General features: G+C 40.5%; 1 protein-coding gene across 5 annotated transcripts in view; it reads right to left on the reverse strand.

Moving 5' to 3' along the window:
- Positions 1–13772, reverse strand: part of LOC131250631 (peroxisomal ATPase PEX1) — a 111908-nt gene that overhangs the window by 19997 nt on the left and 78139 nt on the right. For all 5 annotated transcript variants that reach the window (XR_009173417.1, XR_009173416.1, XM_058250935.1 and 2 more), the window contains exon 11: positions 686–916. Coding sequence is in view for 3 of the 5 variants with exons in the window: in XM_058250935.1 (XP_058106918.1) it covers positions 686–916 (231 nt within the window). In the remaining 2 variants the exon portion in view is untranslated. The remainder of the gene's footprint in view (positions 1–685; positions 917–13772) is intronic.

Raw genomic sequence — 13772 nt, forward strand, 5'->3', positions numbered from 1 at the left:
TATTGCCAAATCAAGTAACATGCTATGACATGCTGTAAGATAGCTTACTAGTTTGATCATTGATAACAGAGGTAGGTTTTAGGATCTTCCCCTACATTACCTTGTTTTGAAAAATCAAGCAGCAACATATTGCTTCTTATCTGTTATTTAATTTAGTAACTAAGCACATTGACATATACTATGATTTCATATAGAAGAAAGTCACCAGTAATCAAATCCGAATTCCATTTGTCAGCTCCTTTCGGTTTTAGACAGGCAGGGTAATGTGTGTGTAAATTTGTGTCTGTGTGATAAATTTGTTGTATGGCTGTGTTTTAGATGGACTTTAGTGCTCAAGGGCATTTATATCCCTAGTTTTATTTGAAAACTTATAATCAGGGCAGTCAAACCTGATTCACCACCCCTCTCACAGATTTTTTTCCTCTCCTTTTTTCCATCTTCAATCTTCTTCATCCTATTGCATTTATAGTTTCATCAACATATACTCAAGGTTACATTCTAGATCTTTACTCAAGATTATTATTTTTTTGTTAAACCAAGGAAAGAACCTTTTTTTCCAATCCTTGGGAATAATCAAAGAAATCCTTCTGAAATAGCAATTTATTCCATATACCTGAATGCACTAATTTTGAAACCAGTAGATTTGTCCAGGAACTTCAAATAAGACCAGGAGAATATTGTGTACCTCCTGAATAGCATTCCTGATGTCAGTAAGGCCGCCAACATCTTCCCACCCTGCACGACCACCTTCAGAAGCAGATTTAGTAATACCACGCATGGCAACTGGAAGGAAATCATGCATTGCTTGTAAAAAATCTTCCTTTACTAAAATAGGCTTTACGCATTCTTCCAAGACATCATGACAAGACAAATAGCGACCAACAGCAGCATGGACGGCCCTATCAACCAATATTTCCTGCAAGTAAATAAGTTGGTTAAGAACCAAACAAAGCATTTAAGAAGTTCAAACCAGGCCCTTGATTTGAAGAAGAAACCTCAAATCCACAAAACATTATTAAAGAGAATTAGTTTCTACAATAGCAACATCTTGAAGAGAAACTTGTAACAGATGGATAGAGAGTGGATAAAATAAGAAGATGAATTTGAACACTAGAGAAAATGCATACAACTTATAATCATAGTAAAACTAGATCTTTCAAAACTCTAGAAATGTCCTTATTGTCAAGAAGGTACACAAGTTTCTCACGTAGAAGCATGAAAAACATTTCAAGGATGGAGTTTATATTTGAGAGAGGGAGAGGGAGAGGGAGAGAGGGAGAGGGAGAGAGAGAGAGAGAGAGAGAGAGAGAGAGAGAGAGAGAGAGAGAGAATTGCTGTCATGTGCGATTGCATATGCGATCCGGCACATATGCGATCGCATATTGGCCATGACACATTGAATTTTTATTTTTATTTTTATTTTTGCAAAAAAAATAAAATTTTGTCTATAAAAAGGCTTCCAAATCTCCTCCATTTGCAACATTCTCACTCCAAAACTCTCTTACTCTAATTTTCTCTTACATTTCTTAATTACAAGTGGTCTTAATCTCCCTCGTTCTTGTATTTCCTACTTCCAAGTGATCTTAATCTCTCTCTCTCTCTCTCTCTCTCTCTCTCTCTCTCTCTCTCTCTCTCAGAAGTTGGAAGATCAAGATTCAAGCACTTTTAAGTTTCAAGGAAGATAGCTTGTTGAAATTCTACCATAATAAATAAATAGCTTGTTGATTTTATTGTGTTAAATGTGGATGACTTGATGTTTAATTCATTGTTTAATTGATTTTATCTCTCTCAATTATATTTTAAATATGTAAAATTAGTTATCTATTAACTTAGAAAAGTTCTCCTCAGTTTCTTATATTTTTTTTACATTTTTTTGAAAATTTTCCTTATATATATATATATATATATATATATTAATTTTTCAAAAAAATAAATAAATAAATATGCGATCGCATATGCGATTCCACAACAATGAGAGAGAGAGAGAGAGAGAGAGAGAGAGAGAGAGAGAGAGAGAGAGAGAGAGAGACATATATTGAAGGAAAAAGGACGTGCATGGTCAACAATTTTTTGGTACAATATTATCGACTAAGTCACCAAAAAAAGTTCATAGGAGTGAGAAATATAAACTTCGTTACAGAAACAAAGGTCACACTCACACCTGAATGCTAAGATAGATTGCGTGCCTTTGTAGGCAAGAGATCACATGGGATGTCTAGAAAAAGGGACATAGTAGAGAACTAACAATACAAAGGTAACTCCACTGGAAACCATTCAGCTCCCTCAAACACAGTTATTTCTACAAAACACAATTTTTACCAAGCACGAAGCCCCTTTCCACTGTAGTGATCTATAACTTCCAAGTTCCCAAAAATGCGTTCGTGAGCTTGGGAACAAGAATGGGCTTGGGTAGATTGTTAAGGGGGAGCTGGAAGCTTTGTGAAGAAATCACATATGGAGCTGGGGAAGGGGACTGGTTCTATGTGGTGTGCATAGAGGAAATGGAATGGAATGGGACAAAGGCAAAAAAAAAAAAAAAAGGTGAATTGGAAGAGGAAGAAGGAAATGTTGTCGGGGTTGAGGAGTGACTTGCTTCTAGATTTCCTTTGTCCAAAGTAGAGAAAAGTTTCTCCAAAGACTACCACGATGTCCTAGGGAAAAGTTTCTCCAGAGAATCATTTCTAGGTAAAAATGAGGGAAGGCAAGATTGGGTCCTTTGAATAATAGGGGTGTTGGACAGCTTGTAGTCTCTAGGAGCAAAGAGGATAGGAGAACCAAAGAGTAAACAAATGCAAGGACAATGCAACTCCAAATCATTCTTCTGCCAAGGGAAGGGATCAACACTTGTTCCTTTGCTTAGAGAAACCCTGACAAAGCTACAGCAAAGGTCTTCTACTAGAGAGCAACATGTCACACTTGTTAATTCCACAACTTGCTTTGGCACTCACCAATGCTACTAAATTCTACTTGAGTCATCCTTCACCCTCATCCACACTAGAAAACCATGCACAAGAACTTCTCTAGGATGCCAGAGAACACGAGTGAGTGGGAAAGAACCTGTATTGCACTAGGAGAATTTTACAAGTTTAAGGAGCTCTCTTCAATTGTCTCTCTTGAAGAGTGAGTCCTAGATGAGTAGAGTTCACCTATATATAGGTCTAGGAAATTTCAAGTTATCTTACAACAATGACCTAGATTATGTCACTTTAAGCATTCATCCAACACCCTATGAAACCTCCAAATCTTCTAGACTACCAGTACATGAGTCTAGCTACAGAACTTACTAGAGAATTGTACAATCAAGGTATTCCCTAACGGTTACGATGGCTGTAATGGCCACCACTGTTACTATTACAATGCAGGCCGTAACAGCCGTTATAGTCTCCTTCTTCTTCTTTTTTTTTTTAATGGAAAAAAAAACCCTGAAAACCCCATATGTCCCATGGAGACTGTTACGAGGCTGTTATGCCCTTTACGGGTCATTTTTTTTTTTTTTTTCATAACAGCTATTATAGGTCATTTTTTGCATACTTGTATTTGTCCTATAACGGACTGCTACGGGTCATTTTTTTCCATAAAAGGCATTATAGGCCATTTTTTGCATATTTATATTTGTCTCGTAATGGACTGTTACGGGTCATTTTTTTCCATAACGGCCGTTACGACCCCGTAACGTGTAACGGTTTCCACCGTTACCTTTACGTAATAGCCTTTATAGCCTCGTAATGGTCATTACAGCACACTGTGTACAATCTTTTAGAGATCTCTACACAACTCTATAAGGACGTGGCCTATTTAAGACCCTTCTACACTCTTCCACTATGTCCAAGCCTCCGTTACGACCCCGTAACGTGTAACGGTTTCCACCGTTACCTTTACGTAACAGCCTTTATAGCCTCATAATGGTCATTACAGCACACTATGTGTACAATCTTTTAGAGATCTCTACACAACTCTATAAGGACGTGGCCTATTAAGACCTTTCTACACTCTTCCACTATGTCCAAGCCTCATTACTATGTATATATAGAGCTAAAATGACTAAATCCATAGTGTTAAACCTCATCATCGTAAAACCCCCAACTAATTGAGGTCGACTAGATGAATTTTGTATGCCATTCTACTCTATCAAGGATCTTATCCCCATAGGGTTAAACCTCAATTTTGATTCTTCTCCCCACCCATCGCATTGGCTGCCCTTGTTGTGCCATCATTGATGAAGCTCCATATTTGATCTTCGAATTGTCACAATATGTCGACTTACTCCAAATTTACCTCGTTCTCAAGTAGTCCCTTCCACTTTACCAAGTATTTCCTTACATGCAGGGACCTCATGTTTCCTCATCGTGTTGTCAGCTCGCACATACTCAACCTTATTACTTAAGGAATTCAGTATCATTATTGGTGCTCAATCTTAAAAACATCATATGAGGTCCTCATGTCCTCATTATATGGCTTCAAGACATTGCACATGGAAGATCAGGTGGATCTCTAGCCAAGTAGGTAGGTGAAGTCGGTAGGCCTTGCCCACATTTCTCACAATGGGTAGTCCCTCATAACAACATATTAAACCCTTGTGCACCTTACAAAAAATTTTGAATTGGTAGGGCAATACCTCTGACACCAATTTATCCTCTCTTTTTACTCAACGGGCACCACCATGTTAATGCAGGGGCACACACGGGGTGGGCGGGGCCCACGGGGGAGGTCTCGTGTTTGAGACTCCCCACCGGGGTTGATTAATGCGCATTTCATATTGGGCTCGAGTGGGGTAGCTTGTGGGATGTGGGGACACACTCGGGGTGGGCGGCCCGTGTTAGGCGGTCCCCATGTGATTTGGGGCCCATGAGGGGGGTTCGGCCGAGGTCCTAGGCCATGAGATGTGGGGCCCAGGCTATGAGATAAAGAGATTAATTCGTCATACTTTAACAGTTCGAGCTTTTAGAGCAACTGGTTAATTGTCCTGCATCAAATTGGTATTAGAGCGAGAGGTCTCGTGTTCGAGATTCCTCACCGGGGGTGATTAATGCAAGGAAATTTTCACATCGGGCTTGAGTAGGGTTCCCTGTGAGATGCAGGGGCACACACGAGGTGGGCGGAGCCCACGGGGGAGGTCTCGTGTTCGATACTCCTCACCGGGGGTGATTAATGCGCATTTCACACCGGGCTCGAGTGGGGTAGCCTGTGGGATGTGGGGACACTCGGGGTGAGCAGCTCGTGTGAGGTGGTACCCATGTGATTTAGGGCCCACAAAGGGGGTTCGGCCGAGGTCCTAACCCATGAGATGTGGGGCCTGGGCTATGAGATAAAGGGATTAATTTGCCATACTCTAACAGTTCGAGCTTTTAGAGCAATTGGTTAATTGTCCTGCATCAAATAGTTGATGGGGGCATCTCGCGCACACGCACGCCCCCCTTACGCACGTACGCAAGGAGGGCCCCACCTTCGATCTGAATTGATGACGACATCCATTATTATCCTCTTCGCATCAGCCCACTTCATTCATTTAGCAAACTGCGAAGTATGGAATGGCGATATCGATCCTCTTTTGCCAATCCTTAAAAAACCAATACGCTGTTGGACTCTTCCCATTTAGCCCATTGTCGATATGTGTGGAGTAAGTGCTTGTTGCCCTGTCACCAGCTCGAAAGGGTAGTGTACATACCTCTCACGCGTTGTAATTTATTACAGCATTCTGAAGTTGGACCAAGTCGTTCTATTTGACAAGAAGGAAGTCCTACATGTACTCCTCTAGTAACACTTTGATTCTCTAGCTTTAGTAATTTGTCGAGTGGAAGCTCTTAGAGAAATGCAGTTGTGTCCTTAGTTACCTGAATCGCAGTTCACTCAATTCGAGTTCAAATTCATAGGTTGTGGTTCGACACTTCTCAAAATTCCTAGTTCGTTTTTAATAAGCTCAATTCATAGTTCAAGTTCACCTAATCCAGCACACCAATACAATCTTCTAATTCAACATAGTTTCTTCCAATTCATATAGTACGTAACCAATTCATATACAAATATTTTATATCATAGGTTGCAAAATGCTTATTTAACACCAAGCTTTGTGGGCGCATTATGTTGCTTGTGTAACATCCACTCTATCGTCCGTCAGGTGACTCTTATCATGATCACCGTATGTGCCAAAAATCAGCACAATCCAAAATTCAGATGGGCCACACAACAAGGAACAATGTAAATCACATCTAAAACCTCTAAGTCCACATGGTGTGGCTCGCCTTATTTTTGGATCAAGCTGACTTTTGGATTGTCCCTTCAGCTTGATTAGTGACACATGATGAATGTCTTTCATGAAATATAAATACCATGGTGGATCCCACACACAAACATATGGTTGGCATTCCCTACTCATTATTCCTGTAGTGTGGCCCACATGGGTTGTGGATGGGGATGATTTTAGGTCCCTGGGCCTAAATATGAGGGGTGCACCCGATTTATGGAAAGAATGTTACACAAACAATATGGTGGGCCACACAAAGCTCAAGCACTTCTACCTGCTGAATACAATAGATGTTTTAAAGAATTATGGAATCCAGTCCTCCCATTCAAGACAAATAGAGTTTCAGTTCCTAGGAGATCATCACATACGACAAGCCTTTTTTTCTCCCCACCCACATATCATGCGTAGAATATTGATATGAAAATCAGGCCAACCTGCTGATCAATTGGAACAAACCATCGAAATCAATGGACAGCCATTAGTATGTCTAAAAGTACTGGTGTGGGGCTGGCCACTCAATGTGTACCTCACCGTTACTGCAACCCAGGCCAAAATCAGGTAAGCCCACTTAATTGATCAATGGGCCTGATACAAATGGAAGAAAATTACGGCGTCACCATGCGATGGAGTTTTAGATTAGAATGGTAAAGTGTCTTCCAATTGCAATGATCGGAAATTGTATGGTCAAATTTTCTGAGGGATGATCTGATCATCTGATTTATAGCCTCCTTATTAAATAACATTCCGTGTAGAATATGGTTCTGTTTTGGAACTTTCCAAATTCGAACTAAATTAAAGGTTCAAGTACGCTGTTTTGAAAGTTAATAAATCCAAAACAAACTAAAATTCCTTTTCCAAATTTATAGCTGACTTTCTAGATACAATTCTGGAACTTGTTTCAATCTTGTCCAGATTACGAACCAAACTATGTTGACTTTATTTGTGAACTGCCCCTAAATTGACTAATATCAGAGATTTTTAGTGATTCAAACTGTGAATCAGGTCACTTTAACTGATTCACAGTTTGAGGACAGAAATACCGATTTAGGTAACTATGGTTGTGGCCCTAGAAACTTAAAAACTTCTGTACAAAACTGATTCGTGAATCTAGGCACCATATTGCTCACAATGTCCTCAACTATTCCCCAATACTTTCACCACATTCTTGACAAAGAGTTCCACCAACCTAAAGGATTGAAAAATAAGTTTTGGATTAGACCAAAAGGGCTATATCTGATCTGTTATTGTGGCTTATACAAGCCAATACACCTATAAGAGTCTATTTTCAATTTTCTTTCACATTTTTCTCACACTACAAGCATAGAGAAAGGATGGGAATCCATTCTCAACTAGATTAAAGCCTATAAAAGAGATCAAAAAACAAAATTCGAAAGTATATCAACAAAATGAAGCAGAGAGGAAATTATTGACAGACATGTTTATGATGGCAATATATCATTTAGAATTGAGCATATTGAATAGGTCAATTGCAATTTTCACATAGTAAAATAGCATATATTTTGTTCATTACATGCACACAACACATGCACACAGAGACGCGCGCGCGCACACACACACACCAAGTATTAGAAACAGTTTTAGGTGTACCACACACACCAAAAAGTAGAAACAGTTTTAGGTGTACAATATCTGTCACGACAAAAAACTGAAGAGTATTGGCAGTATCAACCAATACAGGCAAAATGAGCTCTATACCTTCCAAATCAAATGTTTAGGCTTTCTTAATCACTGTGAACTTAGAGATATGCTCCATCCACAACGTGTCCCATAATTTGGATGATTCACGTGGCCCTATATGAGAGCCACATTGAAGAAGGATGAGATAAATATATCCAACATCCTATTTCAGCCAAAAAAGTACCCATGAATCAGAGGTTAGGATTGTTCAACCAATCTGATTTTGGGACTGTGACTCAATGATAATGGGTTCTACAATTTAGTCAACATATACAATCTTAGCGCCTGTGTATGAATCTTGCGTACTCTGGTAGCATATCAAATAATTCTGAAACCATTCACTGACCACAAGTACCATTCTTATTCATTGTAACAGTCTTATTCTTTGCCCTTTCACTAGAGGTTTGTGGGCGAGATTCCTTAGAAGCTTTAGGATGTAGAGGGTAGTGCTGGGAACTGGACACGAACCAAGCTAGCTCAGTTAGTTCGCTCGACTTGGCTCGGATAAGCTTGACTCGGTTCGGCTTGAAAGTTGGGTTCAGGCCAGGCCAAGTTGTTTAATTGAGCTCGGAAAAATTTTGAGCTCACTCGACTTGGCTCGAAGCTCGGCCCTAACTCGACTCGGTTTGGCTTGTTTGACTTGGCTCAATTTCTAACGCTAGGGAAAAAAAAAAGGATAAAAGGTTGGATTTTCAAGAAAAGTGTTTCCAAAATTTCCCTCGTCCTTTTTGCAGATTCCAAACCCGTGTCCATTCCACTTTAATCCAAAAGGGCCAAAACCCCGATAGCTTTGGACGTAGGTTTCCTGCGAAAGCCTTTCATAGGAAGTTCCTGCATTGCGATGCTAGGTGAGGCCCACCCCGTCCATCCATTTTGCAAGATCATTTTAGGACATTTGACCAAAAATGAGTCGGATCTAAAACTCAAGTGGGCCATGCGAGAGGGAAAATTGGGGAAAGAGTTTCCTGCCATTCAAACCGTTTATAAGGTCATTCTCGCTGAAATGAAAAAAAAAAAAAAAAAAACAACTTAGCCTAATACGAAGCTTTTGCGGCCGCATGAATGTTTCAACAGTGGTTACTAAATCCCCACAGTTTCCTCTCGTGTGGCACACTCGAGTTTTGGATCCACCCCACTTTTGGTCGCATGTCCTAAAATGATTTCGAAAAAGGGATGGATGGGGTGGATTTCTCCCAAACATCAAGGTGGGCCCCACCTAACATCCTAGTACAGGAACTTCCTATGAAAGGCTTTGGCAGGAAACCCACGTCCGATAGCTTCTCTTCCAAGTCCTAATGTTCCTTTTGTTTTGAAAACCGTTGTCACTTAAATACCTTTCTGCCATTCCTTCATCGAGCTCTCTCTCTCTCTCTCTCTCTCTCTCTCTCTCTCCCCTAAGGTTTATACGTTGGTTTTTTAAGGCTCGCTTAAAAGAAAGGGTGTTCGGATCTGTTAGAAGAAAGCGATTGAAGTTTCGTCTCCCTTCAACGATCTCTCTCTCATTGGTGAGATTCCTTTCCTCTGATTATTGTTGAGATTTTATTTTTTCGAGTTCTTTAAAAAGATGTTTTTGTGAGATTTTAGTTCAAGAATCATTCGTATGAAAATGATATTTTTCGAGGGTTGTGGCATTGTGAATGCTCATTGCTTGCATATTTACCTTGTAGTTCCTGGTCATCCCCACCATTAACGGTTTAGGTGAGTTGCCCTTTTTTTGTCATTTTGAAACAGTCACCTACAAGGTAAGAATAGCAGTGGTTGATGGTATTTTAAACTGAAATGACCAAAAACACCTATTAACTTCTTCCCTTTCCAACTCCATTGTGTCCTCCTACACCAGCTCAACCTCAGCTCACACTCGGCCTGAGCTGCTGACCGAATTGAGCCGACCTGGCCAGTCAGGCTCGAGGATTGAGCCGAGCCGAACTCAAGCTGAGGTAGGTTGCTAGCCGAACCGAGCCGAATTATGCCAAGCTCGACTCAATTCGGCTTAGTTTCAAGCTCTAGTTGGGATCCATCGAAAGCTTCTTTGGGGTCGGGAAAGGAGGAAGATGTTTGGGAGGCTTCCCTCCTTGTGGGTATTTGGCCTCTACGGGGTAATAGGAATGATCGATGATTTCACAATCGGAGTGGTTAGGTTTTGGAAGTGTTCAGAAAAGCTAGGCTGGATGTGTTGGGGTGGGCTTCAAGTATCTAGTTCTTCGTTGGATGTAATTTTGTGTTTCTAGCTGGTTTTTCAGCTCTATTAAAATTAACAATTTTACTTCTTTAGAAGAAGAAGAGGGACTAGAGGTAGGCTTAGTCTTTAAAACAAAAATTGGCTTATTCATCCTTAAAGAGTGTGACCACATCTCCGGAGGTAGTAAACGACTAAGATGCAGTCATGGAACTAGTCGGATGAGAGGCCTAATTAGCCCAGGTTGGTTCCAATGGATATGCCAAGTTGCCAACACCCATCCACTGTATGATTATTTGACCCACAATGAGTATACTTCCGAAACGCATGCCCTCTTCCGAAATCCACCTCTATGACTTTGATTACCTTGTCCACCACGACCTCCACCTCATCCAATAGACACTACTGTGGATCTATCATTGGTTCTGCTAGACTTGACATTATAACCAAAGAATACATTATAAAGATGGGAAAAGACTTCATTTAATGACGGAACATGTTTACCACCCAAGATTTGCGCAAGCACTAGCTCATATTTTGGTTTCAAGCAGGACAAGAATTTGGTGTTGGAGTTGTGCCCTGGAAAACTAATGTGAACCTTATCCACTGGTGAAGTGGATGTGAAATTAACGATCTTGGCAAGTAGATCATGATGATCAATTGCCACGGGTCCCAGATGACATGTGATTATGCCATCATCAATATGTGGAAGTGCCTTGAAACATATATGAACATGGGTAAATGTAACACCTTGAAAATCGGGGGTTGAGCAGAAGCTCAGCTCCCTAGTTTCAACGCATCACTTATGCAACATAGATAATGATGATTAAATGTTGTCCGTATTAGTACATTAAACATGAATGAGATTACACTAAATCAGCATATCATACTCCAGAGACAATTAGATTACGCAAGCGGAAGACTGTGATAGATATATAAAGCATATAAGTGGTTGTAAGTCCCCAGAGTATGAACATGTCGCCAGGTTAAATAATTACATGTATAGTTCCAAAAATTAACAAAATGATACAATGTAATGTTCAACTAGTTTGTATCCCTGTAATCCCGTCGACGCAACTCCAGGTCTACATAGACCCGCCAAAGAGTTGCATGTAGGAGAACTCCTCGTCATCATAAAAGTCAGGCTCAGCTTTGTAAGCATCGCCGTCACCTGAACTTACAACAAAGTCTGGTTGGTGTTTTAAAATACCGTCCCAAAGTGGGAGTGAGTGATCAACTCAATGGAGCTATAAGGCAAAGGTTAACATGTTATCAATTCAGTCAAGCAGTAATGATAAAACAGTATAACAATCATGTCCTACGTACTCTTGTTAATGCAGGAATGATATGCTGAATGATGCATGCCCTTGCCTGCACTCCCTCAGCGACATCATCTAATGATCATGGCATGCACCATTCAGGACACGTGCACTTCCTCGCCAAAGCACATGCAATGCGGTGCATGATCGTGTTAGCGAATACTTAATTAGGTTTATTCATACAGCAGGTTTGGGAAGCTAAGTTACCTCCCTTTATATCATTTACCCAAACGATAATCCATATAGGGTCGTCAATCCTAGTTAATCACATACAATAGGCAAGTTATAGGGCAACATCACCCCTGATTTTAAACATTAGACAGGCAAGTTCAGGTCGCTGCGGGAGGCTCGTCACCTCGGCGTAGGCCTAGTTTATACTCGAGGTCACTATGGAAAGGCTCGTCACCTTAGCCTAGGCCGACAGCTTGAATACAGTGTCTCATACCACCGTATTCGGCTCACGAGTTTAGGTTGCTCAATGGACACTATGGGGAGGCTCATCACCCCAGCATAGGCCGATAGCTCGACCACGGTGTCCCATACCACCATGCTCGGCTCATGAGTCTTAGTGGATCGTGGTACCAAGGTTAAACGGGCTTTTCGCTGGTAAGTAGTACCTTAAATTCAAGTAGTAGCGTCCATACATGGTGAACATACATTAGGCCAATCGGGTTACTTGACAAGTTTGACTGGTACGAGCGCACGTTGAATTAGTCGACATGGAGCGCATACACACTCCTTGTGGCCTAACCACTGTCGATAATCACTGTACGACTCAGATTCATCGGACGTATCCGTTGTGGCGAACTAGTTCGGATACTGATCGTAAACCGTTATCGATTGCCTGGACTACGTATTAGTCACAATCATACTTAAACACAATAGGCATTCATATGTAATAGTCCAAATAGCATGTGACAACCAATTCAAATATAAATCTCATTTGAGCATTTTAACAAACGCATAGTGCACATGTTATCATACATAGGCATTTCATCCATAAATCACGTAGTAATAAGATAGGTAACATGAAAGAAACTATAACTATAGATAAGGTAATTGAGTATCCTATCTCAACACCCTCATTAAATACATTTCAACAAGCATTTTCTCATTCAGGCATTTTATCAAACACTTAGACTACATTTATCAACATACATGTAATAAATTTGCCACCCATACAACAATCATGTATTCTCAATCAATAATCATGGCAAGCACAAATCATGATTCCATATTCACTCAAACATTTCAACAAACACATGGAATGCATTATATTCAACATAGTTCATATATATGTGTAATATACGAGAAACATCGTATCTAAATACATGTGATAGCAATCAAGTCAGTCATAAATCATTAACTACCATTGAAAGCCTCGAAAACCATAACCTAAACGTTTATAGTCCGCATCTTTTGTCGGTATACTCATATCGAACTCAGTTTGAATCCTATGTTCCCGAATACGGAATAACGGGTACCTATACATTGAGATAGGTTAGCTATTTCACCGATCTAATTATTTGGATACCAAAAACAGATTAGGGTTAGGATTTCTTACCTAAAAATGGATTCGGCTTCGACGGTGTAGCGATATAGGAGAGATGATTCGGCATGTGGAGCGGTGGGAATAAATCCCAACAACTGTCTCTCACTCTCTCTCTTCTCCTTACTCTTTCCTTCTCTTTTCTCTCTTCTCTCTCCTAGGGTTAGGAATTTCGTATGGAATGAGAGGGGTGGGTTAAGGCCCTTATATAGGCTCAGAACTGATGTCAATGGCCCCAGGGCCATGGTATACTTAAGTTATAGCCAAAAGTCGTCTATTTCAGGCCAACGGAGCTCATCTGGAGGTCCATTGCTCGCTTACGGTCTGAAGAAAGTTCCCTGACAATGGATCTATGTCAAGTTAAAGTTTCGGTCCGATCGGATTTGTGGATCGACCGTGGAAGACCAGTTTCAGTTCAACGGCCATCGTCAATCAATTAGGGCCACAAGTACACTGACATGTGTAGGGAAATTTCCCTAATCCAAGCATGTAGTTGGGTTAGAATCTGACGGTCTGAAACCTTAAATTTGGCCTACAAGCGAACGGCCCAATTCACTTCAATCTGAGTTCACTTTCTAAAGATATTCGTGTTTCTCACGCACTTCGCTCTAGACTCAAGTTGTGCGTTTCTGTATATTATTTGGACTTAATTCCCGAGATGATTGTCAAGCCCAGCAAGGCGATCATAACCGTATAAAATATGCATGAGGGAAACTAAAAGGAAGAAAAGAAGGATTGGGAGGGCCGTATGATCATACAACCTATATTAATCAACTTTAACAATACCGA

This window comes from Magnolia sinica, chromosome 1 (genome assembly GCF_029962835.1).
Source record: "Magnolia sinica isolate HGM2019 chromosome 1, MsV1, whole genome shotgun sequence".
In the NCBI taxonomy this organism is placed as follows: Eukaryota; Viridiplantae; Streptophyta; class Magnoliopsida; order Magnoliales; family Magnoliaceae; genus Magnolia; species Magnolia sinica.